The sequence below is a fragment of the Peromyscus leucopus genome, chromosome 2 (genome assembly GCF_004664715.2).
Source record: "Peromyscus leucopus breed LL Stock chromosome 2, UCI_PerLeu_2.1, whole genome shotgun sequence".
Lineage (NCBI taxonomy): Eukaryota > Metazoa > Chordata > Mammalia > Rodentia > Cricetidae > Peromyscus > Peromyscus leucopus.
In genome coordinates this window covers 41,115,223-41,136,038 of record NC_051064.1, presented here as the reverse complement: position 1 = coordinate 41,136,038, position 20,816 = coordinate 41,115,223, and the positions used below count along the sequence as shown (strand labels likewise).

General features: G+C 35.2%; 1 protein-coding gene across 6 annotated transcripts in view; it reads right to left on the bottom strand.

Annotated features, from left to right (window-relative positions):
* Positions 1 to 1,118: 1,118 nt before the first annotated feature.
* Positions 1,119 to 20,816, bottom strand: part of Epha7 (EPH receptor A7) — a 150,391-nt gene continuing 130,693 nt past the window's right edge. For 3 of the 6 annotated variants that reach the window (XM_028872740.2, XM_028872742.2, XM_037202480.1), the window contains exons 10-17: positions 18,928 to 19,053; positions 17,821 to 18,006; positions 17,174 to 17,235; positions 15,754 to 15,963; positions 14,910 to 15,059; positions 8,073 to 8,266; positions 6,938 to 7,093; positions 1,119 to 5,590 (exon numbers count right to left, since the gene is read on the bottom strand). In XM_028872740.2, coding sequence (XP_028728573.1) covers positions 5,476 to 5,590; positions 6,938 to 7,093; positions 8,073 to 8,266; positions 14,910 to 15,059; positions 15,754 to 15,963; positions 17,174 to 17,235; positions 17,821 to 18,006; positions 18,928 to 19,053 — 1,199 coding nt within the window. In that variant the 3' untranslated portion in view covers positions 1,119 to 5,475. Of the gene's footprint in view, positions 5,591 to 6,937; positions 7,094 to 8,072; positions 8,267 to 14,909; positions 15,060 to 15,753; positions 15,964 to 17,173; positions 17,236 to 17,820; positions 18,007 to 18,927; positions 19,054 to 19,635; positions 20,364 to 20,816 lie in introns of those variants that run through there. The other 3 variants (XM_037202479.1, XM_028872741.2, XM_028872743.2) reach the window with 2 other exon arrangements.

Sequence of the window (20,816 nt, the reverse complement as noted above, 5' to 3'; positions counted from 1 at the left end):
TCACAAATTGTGAAACTATTTAATAGAGTAACACTTAAATGAATGCCAGCTCTGTATATGGACTTTAATTTTCTCTTCATCTTTCTCGTTTGTTGTCTAGGCAGGCATTTTATGTGGTTTGGGTTATGTGGTGCCATGGTGAGACTTCCCTGTCCTAAACTAGAATGAGCACTGCTTTCTTCTTAGGAGCATCTTTAAGTAAGATCTACAGTCACATCTGTTTATAACGACACACTAAAGATATCTTGTGCTTATTCTGGTTATATACAAAATCTATAAAGATATCTAATTACTGGTGGTGAATTTTAAAAGGAAAGCAAAAATAATCTTCAGAAATCTAGGACATTCAAAGTAATCCAGTATAAGTGCAGATCATGCTTGATGGAGTTCAGTTATCCATAGAGGCTTGTAACAAATCATACTTTATTATTTTGCCAAAGTATCAAGTTTAGGAATGCCTATAACTATTTTATACTTTAGGAATTCCTTTGATTGTTACCGACTTATAAAACACTAGACTAGTGTTCCTTAGCCTTACCCACTAAACATTTGTGCAATAGGCCCAATTAAATTGAATCAATTAATTATATTTATTTTAACCTCAAGGTCAATCTGAAGAGATCTTTTATTGTTTAATTATAGATTTAATTACATTCAATCATTGAACTTGAAAAAAAACCCTACAGCACTTAACTCTAATGAGACTCACAGAATTTGTACTGCAAAGCTGCCATCCTGCCCATATCCCTGATCTACATGGAGATGCAGATGGACAAGACAGCCCAGAGAAGGGCTTGTGGACAGGACAGGGCCTTGGGCACATTGCCTCTCAGTAGTTTTAAAATTCCAGGTGCCATGTGCTGGCTTTTTATCACTTGTTAATATATGTACTTATGATGTTTGTGTTTAGGAACTTGATCACTTTTTTTTTTTTTTTAATTTTCATGACTTCTTTCAGACTTTGTCCTCAGAACTGATACTGAGTTTTTGTTGAAGCTGGAAATGCTTGAAAAGCATTTCCCCTTGAAAAGCCAAGAGGAAGAACAAAGTTAAATGCTACACCAAAAAATATTAATACCATAAATACTGAAGGGTTTTTTTTTTTTTTTTTTTTTTGCTTCATACTGGTCACATGCTTATAAATTATATCTTAATAATTTTGTGGAAAGACATTGTGATAACATGATGCTTTTATACCACATATGAAGACACAACTTGAAGAAATATTTGGTCATTTCAGAATCTGCTTCTGTGTTCTGAACTGTGTAATCATCCACTTGTACAAAGAATGATGGGGCTTTTCTGTCTTCATTGCTAACTTTTATCTTTGGCCATTGTATTAATTATTCATTGGCACTTTGCAGGAATGGGCAGGGTAGGCCTAAGTTTCACCATCCTCCTTGCATTTTGCTTTAGATCAGCATGAGCATCATCAGAGACATGATGGCCTTGCATAAGCACTCGTCACTTCAAGAGAAGGACCATTTTCTTGACCTGTTCGCTATTCGTGGTTCACCTTTAGATACTGATGCTGTAAGAGGGCTTGGTGTTCTTAGTTTCATTTGCAAGTTCATCACTAAGCCAGGAACTGTACTACAGAGTTGGATCCGACAACCAGTTGGGTCCCACTTGTCCTTTGTGCTCTTTCCTGTTTGCATCACCCGGTAGTGTAAATGCAAATCTTCCCCAGAGTCATCTGCTCTGTCAGATGTTTACCATGTCTGTCAAGGGCCAAAGACAAAGTCTCTCCTTTCTCATGCAAATGTTCTTGTTATTCTCATGTAGTAGCTTCAGGAACAAACAAAACCAGGTTTTAACTGAAATGTTCAACAATCTGGCCCTTTGTAAACTGTCTTGTTATTCCATAATCAATAATTAGAGTGAAATTAGATCAGTATACAAGAGGGGGAGTAGGAATAATCAGTTTTATTCATATTCTGATTGGTACACTGAACTATTTCTACAAAATATTGTCTCTTCCCACGATATTAAATAAGAAAGGAAAGCATAAGAAATGTGAAAGAACCCGCCAATGACTGGAGACTGGATTTTCTTTACATTGTCTAATAGACTTGTTTATTATTTTAAGCTGGTAAAAAGAGACTTATGATTCGTGTTGAAGAAAGAGTTATTTGTGCTTGATACATTGAAGACACTGTTCAAAAGCATTTTGTCCTTATAAAAGGATGACCCCTGTAGTAATTCTTAGGCAAGGAGGGACAAAATTCAACCAACAAAAAGCATATCTCGCCCCGAGTTCCCCATGATTTCTCCACATATAGCAAAAAAAAAAATACACATCAGTAATTCATTGGAACATGCACAGAGATGAGCAGTACAGTTTTAGGCTGCTCTGGAAACAAAAGGGGAGGGGTGAGGGAATCAGCATTACCTAAATAAAAGAGAGGTGACTTACACCCTTTCAATTGTCTTAAAACACCAATAAGAGGAGCAATTAAAATATAGTCCTAAATAGTACTAGCTAATGTAGATTACATAAGTATACAGTATGATTCAACTAATAGTGCTCTGCCAAGCATGAGCCACCGGTTCTAGTAAACAAGGCCCTGACCCATTGCTGAGAAAACATTAGCTCCCAATGTAACAAGTTACTGGTATTTCAGTACTGAACGCAAACCAGGCCAAGTGGGTGGGCAGTGTTCTATCAAATGTGGCTGGATTAAAGCAAGGAGGCCATTTCCTGTTGTGTGTTTTATAATTTTGGAATTCTCTGTTGGGCATTTGCTTTTTCTGCTTTTCCTCCCCTGAGCACTAGTTATCAAAAAAGATTTCAAGGTGCAAGTTGTACATTCCCATTGCAATAGCGTCTCATCTCTTTCCTGAAGAGAGGATTACAATCAGATTCACAATGTTAATTCCTTTTCTCTTCAGGTTTGTCTCACATACATGGACTTCAAAATCATATTTTTGATTAGGAAGAGAAACCTACAAACGAGAGCGCGCGATGCAATCATCCATTTCCTATTGTGCTGTGTGTCGTTCCCATCCCTTCTCCCCTTTCCCTGTAGAGAGCTGTAAAAAATTTAAGGCAGATGAGGTATATTGCTGAAGGAAAAAGTTGTTTTTGAAAAAAAGAACTCAAAAAAAAAACTTTTATTCTGCCCTTCTACTCAAGAAAGACTACTCAACTATAAATCTATTACTAGAAAAAGCAGGAAAGACTTCGTCTGCATGTACCATACTGCGTCTTCTATTTCTAGAATGGCTTTTTGTTAATTTAATTTTAATAGAAAAAATAAGCACCTTAAGCTATGAACAAGAAAAGAACTTCATCATTAGTGAGTCCAGAATCCGAACGGAATTAGAGAACACTCACTCAAGCTCTCACTCATTCGCACGAAGGCCAATGCTACTGATTAGAATTGTAAAGTGCTGTCCTTAGTAGAAACACTTGTATACGCTGCAGACACTGAAAAATAACCCTCAAGCACATTGTGTTATAGTTCCAAAAATATATTTACAGTCTAGTACAAAGATTACAAATGGAAGTGTCTAGGTGACTGGATTATGCTAATTAAAACTATTTTTACAGATTATTTTTCCTTAGGGACAAAAACATTTTAGTGAAATTAAAATGAGTTTCTCTACTCAATCAAAAAATAAATTAAAATATCAAATAACACTGTACAGTGATTTAAAAAACAAAAACAAAAACAAAAACGGGTGGGGAGGGGTTTGGGAAGCAATCCATTTGAGATTTCTATAGCCATCTTTGGTCCTAAATGTGGGAAAACACATTATGTAGCACTGAAAATACCTGTTTCTTTGTGAAGCTCTGCCAGTAAAATAGAAAAATATAGTGCATTTTCAATGTACTCAGAGCCACTACCGAGAAATGTGTATACAAAACAAGACGGTATAAATAAAATGTACAAGTTTTACAAAGGAACATTTACAGATTTTGTTTGTTACCTGTTTGTTTGTTTGTGGATGCCCACATTACCAAACAACACCAATCAGGACCGGTTCCTGGGGTCCTTCTCTATTAAAATCATTATAAACAGCCCAATTTTCTTTGGAAGTACAACAGTTTGGTGTGGGGTAGTTCATGATTTTTGTAACTTTTGAAAACATTACTCAAATATGTATACATTCCTGAAATATCTATAAAGACACATTTAATTATTGCTTATGAAATTCTAACACAGTAACCAAATAATATGGTTTAATAAATAAGTGGAAACGGAAAAGCTAGACCCTTTACTTCTTCCTTCTGTGGTCAAAGAGTTTTGATCTAAAAGAGTTGTGTGTGTGTGTGTTCATAGATAAAATACCTCTGTTTTGCTTTGCTTCTCACTGCAATGGTGATAGTTTCTGTGGCAATTTTGTCTTTGTGTGGTGAGAAGTGAACTGCCCCTTTGATCTTGCTCCAGAGTAACAATAGAAAACATAATTTTTTTACTTTTGTATTTGGACTGCATTCAACAAGAAAGAATACAAAATATAGGTCAACTATTTCTCCTAAATTTCTTACTGTCACAAGACTGAAAACTCTTGATGTGCTCAGGCCGGGTTTTCTCTCATGCTGGAGAACTCCTGCCTGCAGACCCTGCCTTCACCAGCATCTTCGGATGAAGCCTCAGCCTTTTATCATATACACATAAACCTAAAATTTGACTTTTTTTTATTAAATTCTGTCTAGTAAATCACTCTATAAACAATCTGTTAAAAGTGCCTTATAGTATTTATGGATCATTATTGCTTTTTTTTTTTCATTGAAAAGTTAGTATGTTGTCTGATTTAAAAAAAAATCCTATTAAAAAATACCAGAGCTCTTGGCAACTTGCAATTCTGAACTACCTGCCAATCAGCAAACAATATCAAAACATCACTGGTTTAACAGAACAAAATGACACAGCAAGGATACCAAAGCCATGAAGGACAAAGTCATATCCTCAACTCTGTGTGTAGTTTCGTTTTTGAGATTCTTTCAAAGGTACCCAGTGTAGTAACGTGTCATAAATTTAACACTAAAAAGGTCCAAAGCTACAAATCATTTTCTAAAACAAAGTCCTTATGCAGAAGAAACACAGATGGTTCTGGAAAAGAAGAGCCTGAAATCACATATTTAAGGAAAATATTTCATTGATTTTAACAATAAGATCATGATTTTATTTGACAAATATATTCTTTCTTAAATTCTTTATGTACATTTTAAAAAGTCTATAAGATAAAAAGGAGGTTCGAGAGCTCAAGGTGTTGGGATGTTTTTCAGGTAGTACTTTGTTTATTGTCACTGCTGTGTTCCTGGCCACCAGCGGTGGATCCTAAATTCCCTTTTTGTATATTCTGGTGGCACTTAGGAGTTCAAGTCTGTAGGTGCTTCTAAAATCTTCTCTTTATTGTAGGAAGGACTCAGTATACCGACTGTCTTCTAGCAGCATTCTATGCATATACTGAAGGCCAGAACTGTTCTCCTGCAGTCATAAGTCCCACATGAGGGAGAACTACATGTCACACTTGGATGCCTGTTCCATGTAAATGCAGCATCTGCGCTCGCATAGTCTGGATGCTGCTCATGATCTTCTTTTGGTGGCCAACCAGTGTGATCCCTAAACTCATCACATCACTGAAAAAGACAAGTGCATGCTTATTAGATATGTTACAAAGAACCGAGAATGGTCTAAGTGTCCATCAACTATCAATAAAGTTTTCGGTATACTTTAGGCTAACAGATACCAATGGTATTCTTGAGTACGGCAATCCTACTCCAAAGATCATATGGAGACCTATCTGAACAGTCTCCTTTGAAAAACTGGATTTACAAGGCTGTCTTTTAATTTACCATACTGCTGCTTTTTAACTAATCTGAAATTTTATATAAATTGTTTCAACCTTAAAATGTTATTACCGATTTAAAAGGTAATTAAATGTTACTTGAAATGCTGAAAGTTTTAAGTTATTTAACTGGAAAAAATGGGGCTTTCTGGTAATGGAAATATTTGCTGGAACCTAGTAAAAAGCTCAGAGACCAATGTTACACAAAAATGCAGAGTGAGCTGAATTCTGTGATTCTGGGCATGTATTCCTAACTGTGTAATTACTTTCCTTCAATTCAATAGTAAGGATAAAACTGTTACATACATGTACAGTGCTACAATCACAGCTTAAATGTGCAATAAGTTAATTATAACTATTTTTATACTATTGTCTGATAGTATAAAATACTAATAGCTGGAAATGTTGAGTGTAGATTTTTACAAGTAGCTGAAACATTACAATGATATAATACTATTGTATTGTATGACAGGTTCTTACAAAAAGCACAGGTTTACAGAAACAAAGATTGCTTTGGAAATCCAGGTGTAAACAGGTCAGCCCTCTCCATATGGCCCTTAGGAAAAAATGGAAGGGGCAGAATGGATATGCTTAAATTCACATGCATGTCATTTCTGGACATATATAGAAAAAAATATTTGATTGCTAGGCTGAGAGGTCGTCAGGAGGGCTCTGAAGACCATTTAATCAGTGATCAACTAGAACAGAAAACTTAGTTCTTTTGACTTCAAGTTCATAGTAATTTTAAACTGATTGCAGGAATATCCCCCAGTGAATAGGAACTGGAATGATACAGTAGTTCATAAGGAGAAAGCTCCCCTGCACAGGGTCCAGAATGCTGGCCATGGAGACAAATTATATGTCAAAATCCTGCTGAGTCATGGCAAAGGGTATTTAAATATTCTGCCATTTAACTTTATCAGTTACAAAATTAACACGTGACTAATGATTTCATGAAATGGCTATATGCTGCTTATGTTTAAAGCACTATTGACATGTAAGCATTTTTAAAAGAAATGCCTTTTCCTTCTAATTTTGTAATCTACAGCCTTTTACTATAAAGAGGATGACCTAGCATGTGAATTTGTGTACTGTACCTAATCAATTCTTAAACACAGTGTAACAAGTTTAAACTTACTCAATAGTCATCCTTGCCACAGACTCAAGTGAGTTATAACCTGCTGCTGTGAAGTTATCCTTATACCTTTCCATCTTAATAGCTTGCAACCATTCTCCAACTGAACAAAAGGCAGTAAAGTCAGGAGTATTCTGATCCAGAAGAGGGCTTATGGGCCTAGGTAAGAATAAAACACAGAGACAAATATTCTCAGAAATTACCAAAGAAAGATGTCTCGGTACATACAAAAAAAAGGGAGTGGGGGTATAGGACATGATGCCAGATGTTTTAATTGATCTATATAATAACTAAAATCATGTAAGTTATCCAGAAATGATAAATACCTGCACTTAAGGTTTAATTATAAGCGTGCTCACTGAACTGTGTCTGCCACATGCTCATAAACACTATATAGGTTGAAGATGCCTGGAAGAGTCATATTTGTCCAGTGGCTTTTTTACAAGTAGCTGAGAGTAAAGGAAGTATATCTGACTGTTTCCTAACTTCCCCAGGACACCAGGGTGCTATTCAGAGCATTAAAAATTCTCTGTCTTGATGACATACTGGGAGTCCCATGGAGATAATAGACCCCTATGAGTACAGCCCACAGCAGCAAGCTTACCTGCAGCTGAAGCTAAAAATGCCCTGCTGTGCCCTGTGCTAGGAGTGAAGGGTCAGCTTGTAATCGGTATCTAGCCTGGCATATGCTCAGTTACTTTTTTATAATTTCTAATTCTATAGAAGCATTTTAGCAAAAAACAAAGCAAATCAATAAATTAGAATATAATAATATGCCAAAGCTAGAGCCACATGATCAAAGCTAGATAATGACAATCCACGCCTGATATCATGCATTCTCGCCTGATCACAAAACCTAGCCAACCCAAAAGATTTTCTGAGAAAGACATCTGGTGTTATCAGAAGTTCTAAGAAAAGGCAAGTCCAATAACAATGAATGGATTTCTGTAAATACTAATTAAGGTAAACCATCTGAAAAAGAAAAAAAAGGCCAATAAACCTTTGTAAACAAAGCATTTTAGTATGGATTTATGGTTGAACACAGACATCAGTTTGAATTGGCATGAAGCTAAGGAGACAAATGGTTTATGTGGATATTTTAATTTCATTCAGTTCCATCTCACTGGAGATTTCTTACCTACTACAAGTTCCCAGGGGTGTTTTCAGACTACTTGGGTTTCGAATCATTTTGTCTAGAATTCCGACTATCTGCTCAAACTTTGGCCTTTCTGCCCGGTCTTTCTGCCAACAATCCAACATTAGCTGGTGAAGACCAGCTGGGCAGTCCATGGGTGCTGGTAAACGATAACCTTCTTCTATTGCTTTTATGACCTGAGAGCCAAAAGGACATTAAAAATATTACCAATGGAGCTGCAATGGCAATGAAATGAATTGCTTGGAAGGCAAAATGATTTATCCAGATAAGATTGAGACATACTGCTTACAAAAAAAAAATTCATTTTTTCTTTCCAAAACAGTCATGGATATATTAAGCTTGTTATTATGGGGTCCATGAGGTGCAGGATATGATGACATTTCCTAGTTAATTCAGCAACAGGGGACGGCAATTAAGTTCACACAGGGTGCAAGAGATGGAAATATTTTTTAATGCCACCCCAGAGGCTTTCAAAAGGGGACATGTTATGGAACTCTCTTAGCTGAATATAGTTGTAAGAATACACATGTGCATAGAAGTAAAAGATAATGAAAGTGGAAAAGGAAATTGAGTTACTGAACGTAAGCCAAAGAGTTTCATTTTTTGATGAGTGCAGAGGACACTTGTAGAAGAAGAGTTCACACTAAAGAATGTGCCGTGTCAGAACATACTATTGAACACACTGTCCTCTTAACAACCGTGAAGGCTACTGTTTCCGGTCATGTGGTGTTAGAGCTTGCTGGACAGTTTGTTCTGGCCCATGAAAGGTGGCTGGATTCCTTCCTCTCTCCACATTCACCTATCTGCCAGTAGAAGGTGGAAAGAAACAAGCATAGAGAAAGCTTCCGAGTGGAAATCTGAAAAGAGGTTTTAGTCAAGGCTTAATGATTCAGCGTACTGGTTTAATTTTTTTTTTTAACCACAGACAATTTATGTATAAATAACATCCAGGGGGAATTATTGCATTAAGTTTGAATATTAATTAAAAACATAAAATAGGTGTGCAAAAACATTTCTGTAAAGACATTGGAGAGCTTAGGTTTCTTATCATCAATGCTCTTAGTTATATGAAAAGGAAAAAAAAGATCTTAAAAATCTAAATTCATTATTAATCTGATAACATGGGAAAAATAATAGGAATGTAAGCAATACCAATAAGGGCTTTAAAAAATAAACAATATTACCCAAAGGAGAAAAACAATCCTTTTACACAGGCTAACATGATAGCATTAAAAATTTAAGAAAAAATCTGTGGGTATAAAGAAAAATGTTTATAGATTGCTTTTAGGGATTATGCTGATTTAGTAAATTATTGGTTGTAGTTTCTCCTCCAATAACCATAACTTATTTTTGCAACAGACGGTGACCACTATACAAAACTACAACCATTCAAAATACAGAGTTGTACAGCCTAGTCACCAAGGATACAACAGCTACAAGACACTCCCACAATAATGCTCAGGGAACATGCGAAAGAGGGGTAAGAAAGATTGTAAGAGACAGAGAACCGGGGAGTTTGCTGTGAGTTTGTCTCGCCCAAAAATGTCAGTAGTCCCCCACATAAAGTATCACCAACGTGGCTCCTTAAACATGAACTAAACCAGAATGACATCAATAAACATGCTATAGCAGATGGGCAAAAGCCCGTGAGTCACCAGCTCTACACAAAGAACAGAGGAAAGTCAAAAGTGTGAGTGGTGGCTTTGCCCAGGGAAGAGCACACCAAGTGATTGTCTAGTGCTAACGTGTCAGGCCTGAAAACATATATACAAGTATTAGGAATACATGTGTATATATTATACATACATGCATGCAATAACATCTGAAAAAAAAAAAACATGTATTTGAAGGAGGGTGTGGAGGAAGATCTATAGAGAAGGATTTGGAGGAAGAAAAGGAAAGGGATAAATGTTGTAAATACATTACAATTCCCCAAACAAAATTAAAACTTTAAGAAAAAAGAATTTCTGGAAAAGAAACCTCACAAAACAACTGATCTTGAGTTTTTTGAAGAAAATAAAGGCAGATATAGTCAAACAAATAACTGACGTCAATAAACGGTAATGACCTTGACAGGTTTAGGGACACCTGTCCACAAGATGTATGTTCTCTTTTAAGAATAGCACACTAAAACATATGTAAATTAGAGGATAAAAAAAATGATGTAGCTAGAATCAACATTTTTAGAAGAAAAGTCTATATTATACAAGTGAAAAACAAAGATGAGTCCATTTTGTAATTTAAGAGACATATGCACGAGTACATTATAAGGTAAAATGGTAAATAAATAAACTTGATTTTGTCAATTTTTAAAAAGTGTTAACTACAAAATTCTAGTGCCAAACCTTTTTAAATTACACAGTTGTCTGCATTTTATCAGTTTACCAAAAATCTCTGCCCACAGTTTTCATGTTTATCACAATCTATTTATTTAAAATTGAATGTATCACTTTCCCTTCAATTTTTTCCTGTTTCTTCCAGTGGTACTTTGAGTTGTCCCAGTCAGAAAGCTGAGTGTGGTATTGTATTTTCTCTTCTATGCATAAGCAATTCTTTGGCACTTTTTCATAGTTCTGAGTCCTGAAATAGTATACGCCAAGTACTAAGAAAATAATTGCTCACTTCCTGTAGAGTACAATTATGGTCTCAGGGTAACTCTTCACAAAATCTTGTTTGTTTCTGTAAGCACTGATTATTTCTGAACAACAATAAAGGGGAAAACATTAACCAGTGATGATTGTGAGCACTAACAGAAGTTATATGAAAGTTGATGATTCCCAACTGCAAGTACACTGGAAATAGTCCTCAGAACTACATCTCTATCATACTATTTATCCCACAGGCAAACATACATAAATGGTATCTCTACACAGATTGCACATATGTGTATATATAACAAATATATGTACATATACACATGGAATCATATTTTTAGGTTTTATTTATTTTTATTTTATGCAGGTGGGTGTTTTGCCTGTATGTATGTATGAGTAGCATTGTGTGTGCAAAAGAGGGTGTTGGACCCCCTGGAACTGAAAATATGGAGAGTTGTGAGACGTATGTACTTGGAATTGAACCCAGGTCCTCTTCAAGAGTTGTACGTGTAATTAATCACTGGGCTATAACAAAATGTTACCCAACATTCAAGTAACAATGTTGTTCTTGGATTCAAGTGTTGTATGTAAAACACTTTAGAGGAAAGTACATGTACTTTTGAAAAAAATCTAGGCTAAGTGATTTAAACCGTGCCATAACTTGTGAAATGTAAATAACTTCCAAAATTGTATGCATTAAAATGACCACATAATTAATACTTGGGAAAATATTTTCCCCACTGGAAGAGTGGCTTCCCATATGTCCGAAGTTGCTTATATTGAACACGTATAATATTCTTCTAATTTGACAAAATTTTACTTCAATATCTACAGCATTAGGTCAGTTCTCATCACCTCCTCTACTGCCTAATGCGTTTCCCCATCTGCACTTTTTAGGCTGCCTCACAAGAATACTATAGGAAGAAATATCTATTTTTCCTTATGTTCAAAACTATCTTTTAAACTAAAATTCTTTCATTATCCTTCTGGCATGAGACTCTTCAACAGGGCTCCAAGCTTTCATGATGTATTTTAGGATTCTTGAGCTTAGGCTCCCACATACATTCAGTACTATGCGCCAAGGAAGTAAGTATTACTAAATCCCATACAGGAAGGAAAAAGTTAATGAACTTTTGTAGGTATCCCATTCATTCTAGAAACTTATGAAGTCTACTGTTGTAGTAGAAAAAAACACTGACATCAGTGGGAAACAAAATATCTTTGAATGTTTAAAGATATAGTGGGCTACACATTCAGAGCAGTGGTAGCAGAGTACAAAACTTCAATATGTCCTAGCATGAGACTTTACTTTGAACCTAGATGTTTTGTTCCCATTGACAATGTTGGCCACTACTAGAGGGGCACCAGAGACTCTCTGTAGGATGCATCTCCATTTAGAGCAGCTTGGCATTGTTCAACTTTTAACCTTTGGCAATGAACTAGTCAACATTGTAATTTTGTTTCTATTTTAACATAAAAATATAAAGCCATAAAACCAGTGGTGACTTTTAAAAGGCAAAAGTAGAAGGGGCATAAATTACTCCCCCAAATAAATTTAGACATATGCATATTATATTTTCAAAGCTCTTATTTTTTATTCTATATGTATGAACATGTCTCTGCATGTACGTATGTGCACAATATTTATCCGTGGAGGCAAGAAGAGGATGTGAGAATCCTGGAACTGCAGTTCCAGGTGTTTGTGAGTTGCCCTATGTGCTTGTAGGGAACTGAACCTTGATCTTCTGCAAGCTTGTCAGGAGCTCTGGACCTCTGAGGCATGTCTGTTTGTCCTTAGATGACCTTATAAGAGATGGATTTAAGAAATCACACTTATGAAAGTTTATTCTTTTCAAACCACACTTACAACTATCTATCAGTGAAATGGATAATTTATCTGCCTTGTGCTTTGATTAAAGTAATAACAAAACAACACCAACAAAACTTTCTTGAGTACTATTAAAAAAAGAATTACATAGTAATATTAAAATTTCATTATTTGAAAATAAATATTTCATTTTGACCAATCAATAATAAGTCCACTTAAAAGGCGGCTCTATGAAAGCCAAGAGAATGTTTTCAAACTTTGCAAGAATCCTTTTATCACCTGTAAACACATAATGATTTTTCTTTGAAAGACCATTAAATAAAACAGTCAAATATCTATATACTGCTCTGAAAAATGAAAGCTGGAAATGTATTGGTAAAGCTTAAACTTTTGATTTCATTAACACATGTTAAACTGCTTCCATTGCATTGAAGTTCCAGAAAGTTATAGTTATCTGAACATAAAAAAAGGTTATTCAAATGCTTATGAAGTGATAACCTGTTTGACTATATTTGGCCATGTATACACCTATTTTTTCATTCCATATTCTTGTTTTCTTCTCTGTCCAGAGTGACATCAGACTGCTACAAGAACCACCGACTCCTTTGCCAGCAACACCCTTTCTATTTCCTTATTGCGAGTACCGACACTTCATCTCATATCACATTCAGTCTAGATGTTTGTAGATTTTGCCTAGGAATATAACTGTAAATTTACATCTTGTTTTCATGGTGTCTTATGAAAAGTCTTTTAAAATCCAATGCATTTGAAATTTGTGGCCTTTCTAAAATACCTCACAGTTGCCTAGCTGATAACTTTAAGCAATGCAAAGTAATTCAGTTCATTTGCTAAATCTATCCAGAGGGCTGTGGAATTAACTCAATGGCAGGGCACTTGAATATATGATAAAGTCTGATTAGAGCAACCATCTCTGGAAATGCAATATATTCCTGCGCACAGAGAAGGTCCCTCATGCAGCGGGAATCCACAGTTCTATTGACTGGCTAAAAACTTTGGTCAGACTCCAGAAGGGAATCTTTTCTCTTGAAAAGAAAAATAAAATCTATTTTATCTCTATTTCAACAATGAAAATGAAGCATGATTGCTTAAATAATATATCAATGTTTAACTTTAAGACAAAGAATGCTCCAATAAGAATATGAATATAAATTTCTCTTTATAAACTCAGTATGTAGATCATCTTTTGTATTACAAAAACCCATGCCCAAATTGAATTCAGACCTTCAAGATGAAAAAGTTAAAATGCTGTTGCTAAATGCTGAAGTCAAAACTAAACCTCACTCCAGCTATAATATTATTTAATCAACAAAAATATTTTTGTTAAAACAATTATTATTTGCGATGTTTATTTTAAAGAAAAACAAAAAATAGAGTAATTTCTAAACTTAAAATTGAATTTTTTTCCTTCTCAAGTACTTCTGTCATTTTTGTAAGTTAGGTAAACTTTGAGTTTAAGTCATCTTACATTCCTGTCAATCCTTTTCCGTTTGAAAGAAGTATGAAAGGAAGGTGTCAGAAGAGATGAAACTCTATGGAGTATCTAGGGATGTAAATATTCCCTTTCTCTGCCCCAAGGATTTGTTTGCCATATTTTGACAGTCCATGAAATCTTTGACACTGAAACCTGTCAAATATTAGCAACTCTGCCCCTGCCAAAAGGAAGCATCATTTAGATTTTGTCTCTGAAACACTACCAACAAAACAAAACCAGGAAAAAGCTAATCACTCAATTCAAAATACCAAACACTATAAATGATTAAAAGCCTCCCTCTTTCCAGGCATACATTTTTTAAGTTAATGCAGAGATCTGAAGCACCAAAAAGCACCCCCATGTACAGCATGTGACTTTAAAAGCCACAGAAACTTGCTATAGGTAACTAGAAATTACGAAGATACCAATTTAACGAAAATACCTGAATTTTAGCTGTAGCAGATTCCTAATCTTGCCTCTATCTATGTCACCTTAAGAAATACAACGCTACGGCTACTTCATTTGCTAGTGGCTTTCTTTTTCTAAAGGGCAGTTGAGAGATTCCTGTTCTGCTACAGTGTTTTTACTCAACTCTTTAAGAACTTCCCTTTGTACCAATATCATCATTAAGGAGGAACTATCATTTTTAGTATTCTATTGTTCAGATAGAATTAAAATGAAAAAAAAATGAGAAAGTAATAATTCTAAATAAAAAAAACATAATAAAACCAAGAGAATCTCAAATTCATGAAAATTATTATCATCATTAGCACTAACAATGATGGCAAGCTAGGAAATTATGTTTTTATAAATTTACAGAAATTTATCCCTGATGAGCCATCAACTATGTTACACTAGAAGTGGATGTGAAAGTGTGAGTCTTGTCTATACAAGGAATCACTTACATCTTGATTCGACATGTCCCAATAAGGTCGCTCTCCGTAAGACATTACTTCCCACATGACAATCCCATAGCTCCACACATCACTGGCTGAGGTGAATTTCCGGTATTGAATGGCTTCAGGTGCAGTCCACCTTACTGGAATTTTTCCACCCTGTTATAAAAAGAAGTTGACATTTTAAATATGCACAGTAGCTTATATATCATTTATGGGCTCACCGTCAGCTATGTTAAATGTTTCTACATGAGTTGACAGCCCAGCAGCAGCAGGTCTGTGAACCTTGAACTTCTCTGTACTCAAAGTTACCAATCTTTCTATTAGGCTCTCATTACGTGCTCATTTCTAAGGCAACTGTATTTAATGGACCTTGTGTGGTGTCACGCTAAGAGTCTAATGAATAGATAATGATAAATTAGAGCACGTTGCCAGGAAAAGTGGAGTGAAAAATGGGATATTTAAGTAAATTTTCACATAAGCCTTCTTTTTTGTCTGATATCATAAAAGTTATGAGTTAGCATACTCATTCTTTTGGAAATTTTATTAGATATGATTATATTTACTGTTGTGATAATAAGCTAGTATCTAGATGTTGTTGAATTTAACTGTATAACATTTACATAGTGTAAGTCCAATGCAGTAAAACACCAGTGTAAGATGTGCTATCATTATTCTTTCACTTTCTGGTTTTATGTGTAGATTGTAATAATAATACCAATGTCCTCAAGAGAACAACACAAAAAGCTGAGGTCAATTTGCATGTTCCCTGGGGTTTAGTTTTACATTAAGCCCTTCTTGCTTGCTTGGAATATCTTAGGTATTAAAGGTACAATAATGGGTGTTTTCTTACAGTAGTTGTATAGACAGCTTCTGGATCATCCTCTATAACCCGGGACAGGCCAAAATCTGACACTTTACAAACAAGATTGCTGTTGACGAGAATGTTGCGAGCTGCAAGGTCCCTGTGAACATATCCCATATCAGCTAAATATCTCATCCCGGCGGCGATTCCTCTCAGCATTCCTACTAACTGAATAACTGTAAATTGCCCGTCATGTTTCTGCAGGAAGACAAAACAAAAAGTCTACTTAGTGGTACTTTAAAGGGGACAAAATCACCAGGAAAAAATGTATGCATGCCTGTAATTTACCATTGCATAATAGGAAGTGTTAGTTAATTTTCTGTATATTATGGATAATTACTGAGGAAACAGCACATGTTGGTTGAGATGATAGTCAATAATTTGATAGATTTGTGGTAATACCTAGTTATTTAGATACATTTGTTATTTTCATGATAACTGATAATAATTGGCTATTATAAATACCCACTTGTTTATCTGCTACAATTTCAGCCAAGGCTAGGAAATAGAGTTTCCAACAAATGAACTTTGATAGGTAAGTGTTCCCAACATGCCAAAACATGTATATAAACAGTCTAAGAATGCATAGAGCAAGGGATCTACATGTATTGTTTATTCTCCAAATAGCAAAAGAGAAAATGGGTCAAACTGTGATTTAAAATATTGAAAAATTAGCAAAGAAAATGATTAGCAGTGGCTGATTTTACTTTCTTTCACCCCTTTGGTAGTGTTGCTGGTAGCCACACAACTCTCAACAACTACCCCACAACAGTGTACAAGCCTACAGTGTTGAGAGACCTTAACAACCAAAGTGGCCATCATCTAGTCCTAAACAGATATAGACATGCTACATGGAGGACATGGGTTTGAAAATGTGGATTTGCTGGGCATTACTTCTGAAAACTGGATACTTCACATATCATAGAGACATGACAATTATGATCCCTCTAATTCATTTCCTTGCTTATGACTGTGAGTTAAATGTGCCATTGTAGATCCCATAAAGAAGACATGAAAAGAATTCTCATTCTAGCTATTTTCTTTTTCTATTTGGAAAATGTTAACACGCCCATATTCCAAATAGACAAGCTTCCTATAGTAAAACTATGTTTGGTCATAATTAAGGATTTATAGAAGCATCACATACCATTCATTACAAATTATTTGCTGCCCTGTAATAGGCACTTAAGTTGCACAGCTTTGGGATATCCTCTATACTTCAAGTAACAATATTAATAAGCCATTTTATTAAATATTCTGATTTAACCCAGTCTAGAACTGTGATTTTTCAAAGATAATTTTCTGACTTCATACAGTTTACACATTTATACTGTGAGACAAAGTTCACCAACTTGCACCCCTCTCAGGCACAAATCTAGGTGCATGGGAGAAGGATGTGGGAACTCACCCTGAGAAATGCATCCAGGGCTCCATTTTCCATGAACTCTATCACGATCATGACGGGCTTCCCTAATAATAAAGTAAAGAATAGGAAAAAAAAATGGTTTTTCACAATCTATGACCTACACTTGAGAATTTCTCATTCTTTCACCCCACTCTCACTCTATGTTTCCCCAAACCAACCCATGGTCCACTTTGGAGAAGCTGAGGGGGTTAGGAGGGAGCATTTCTAATCACAGGACTAAGCTCAGGCAGGCATGCAATGTGGAATGTGGTCACAATCCACTCAGCCACAGGCATTGCCTGCCTTTTTCATTTCTAGCTTGTAAGCAACAATAATAAAAAACAAATAAACAAAAAAGTAAAACTTTATATAAAATGGAGAGGAGCTACATCACTTTTATGGCTTTTGAACGTAAATACAAACATTAATCAGTCACCCTAGGCCTGAAATTTATTCTTCAAATCTAATCCCATGGTTTTCTTGATTATACTCTGCAGTAGCAGCAAAAATAATTGTTTTTTATTAGTTACACACTAATAAAAATCATTTAGAAATACAGTGTGTTCACAACTTGATATTTAGTTGTATGTGCCATTTTCTAATTTCCAGCACATTCTATGTAATAAGTGAAGCATATCACCGGTGTCTACCTCTTGTAACAACCCCTTCCAAATGGACGACATTTGGGTGGTCAAACTGCCCCATGATGCTTGCTTCGCATAAAAAGTCCCTCCTTTGTTTTTCTGTGTAGCCAACTTTTAGGGTTTTTATGGCCACTGCAACATCTCTTTTCCCTGGAAGTTTCAAACGACCACTGCAAACTTCTCCAAATTCTCCTGAAGTAAAAGAACAAGCAGGCACGTTTTAATTGCTGAAATGGTTCAAGTTTTCAAAGAAAAGGGATTAAAATATTAAAATAAGTTTTCAATTAATAAAGCATTTTTTCTAAGTGCAAATGAATGCATTCAAATTGATGGGGAATTTTATTTCCCATATGCAATGAAACAGTTTATGAAATGAAGGGTGAAACAAAATTAAAATTGGAGACACACTTTTGTTCATTCATAGCAGCTAAGCTTCGCTAAATATCTGTTACATAGGCTGTCACTGTCAGTGAGATGAACAAACACTCTTTCAGAGTCAACCTTTAGATCAGAAGTATCTACTCACGAAAGCATCAGGGCATATTACCAAATCACAATCATTGTGATTGCTTCTAAAGTTTAAGGAACGATATATATCAGAGATTTTTAAAGTATGGAATTTTACACATTACACTTCCTATATATAAGCACCTTGGGGTGAAAAAAGTTAAACTTTATAGTGTTCCATTTAATTGATTTATATACAATTTTGTACATTAATGTAAATGGTACAATGGGTAATTGCTACAAATAAAAGAGAAAAAAGGCAGTTTTAAAGATAGGAATGCATATTCCATCAGGATTCAATACAATTCTCATGTTTAAAAGTCTAAGCTATTCTTGTCACACAGCAAGAGGGACTATGAAGTTGCTAATGACATAGCATCTTAAGAACCCAGTTGAAATCACATATATTCAGACTCTCTACTATGTGCTCCCTTCACAGTTCTTTTTTAAGATTTCATAAACAAGTATAGCCTCATTGCTTCCAATCTTTCAGGTAAATGCAAGAGTTCTACACTTGAAGTATAATTATTTGGCTGTCATTATGATATATGACTTTCGATCTTGGCTAAATAGAACAGCTGAATAAGGAAGCTACAACAGCCTTACCTGCACCAATCACACGCTCAATTTTAATACAGGAGGCATCTAGCTCCTTGGCGAATTGATGGACAGCTCTATTTGGGTCCTCATAGGTTTCAGGGTCAATGTAGGTTTTGGTGCCTGGAAATTTAACTGTAATGATGTAAGAAAGCATGACTGTGATGAAGCAAAGCACTTATTGTGCAGTCAGCCCAGGACTGTCATTATGCAGAGTGCTCCTTGGAACAGTGACCTTGCTTCCACATCACCTCATTCACAGCAGTTTTAACAGACTACTCCAGTCTGCTGGCGTCTAGGTATTATCTGCAAGCTTCTATTGGTAGCATAGGATCCAACTCTTAGGTTACTAACTGAATTGCTTTTCCAGTAAAATCAAAAAGACATCCACCGAAATTTCTGACGTGCCTGTGCCTATCGGACCAGAGGTTTGATTAAACTCAGAGCCATCATAGCCTACTTCAAGCCATACCACAGGTTGGAATGGACTTGGAAACACATTGAGAAACCTATCAATCAGTCAATCCATCAAATTAATACACCAAGGAAATAAGACATTTCATTTACAGGTAGACCACTACACTGACAGCAATATTAAAAAACATTTAGACATCTTACTTATTCTTTGATTTATTTTTAAAGACCAACCACTGTTGACATATACATAAAATTAGTACAAGATATGAGGGACTGCTATCACAAAATCAAAGAGAAATATTCAAAAAGACATAGTTTAATATTCACCTTGAGGGTAATAGAAGCTAGATATACAAAGTGCAGAGTAAATTAGAAAATTTACAATATTCCTGGGATCTGTTACCAAGTTATGACAGTGATTTGAAAGAGAAGTGATTTATATGAACTTTTCATTATAAGGCTTTGGAAGATCTTAGCTAATTCGAGGAGGTAGCCAGTATGCCTCACAAAAGGTAGTCAAAATTCAAACAACAGAGTATCATCTTAAAAGTTAAAATCTTTAAATGCACCCAGAAGCATGCAGGTAACAGATAATGCTAAGTCAACTTTATATCAAATTCAATTACAATAAAGTATTCCAAATCTATTCATTTGGTTCAAGACAAAGATAGGTAGGCATATTTGGTTATATTAATGCAATGAAGAAAATTACACTATATCCTTAAAAAGTCTTTATTGTTTTTTTAACAAAGCCACCAAACAGTCTTTCCATTGAATCTTACTACTCTCCGAACAACGTGTTTATATATCACACTGCAGCCTAACTGTGCTTATGTCATAACATTAAATCTAGATCAGATTTAAAAAAGAAACATAGAACAACAAAATAAGCGGAATGTATAAAGGAAAATTGGGCTTTAAAAATCTTGATTTATTCTGCTGTAGTTGATTGTTTATCCAAAATTGATTGTCTTAAACAATTATTGTTGCAGTTTATAAAACTGACAGATGCTCATTTGTTACTAAAGCTGAACATGAAAAAAAACACAAGAAGAAAAGAGAGAGGGGATAGACAGAGAAAAAAGAGGAGTACAGGGAAGAGGGGAAAGAGAAAGAGAGAGAAGGGAAGAAAACAATAGGTTAACCTCCTAGGTTGTCAGGCAGTTGGAGAAAGAGCCATCTTCTCCCTTTTTATTCTCTCTCTCTTTCTCTCACTTTTTGTTTGTTTTTGTTTTTGATAAGGAGACTAGATTGGAAGTAGCCTTCTGCATCTCAAACGGGTCTCTGATGGTTCTTTATTCAAGCTGTCATAAAACATTTTGACAGGCCAAAGCTGTTTTGGCATAAAAACATGAAATACTACCCAGCCTGGATTCTAAGACATTGTTAGAAGAAACGGTAGGAGGAAACAAAATGTAAATTGGAATTGCTTCACCAAACTCCTCCATTGTATTTATATTTTAAAATGTGAGACTTGAGGC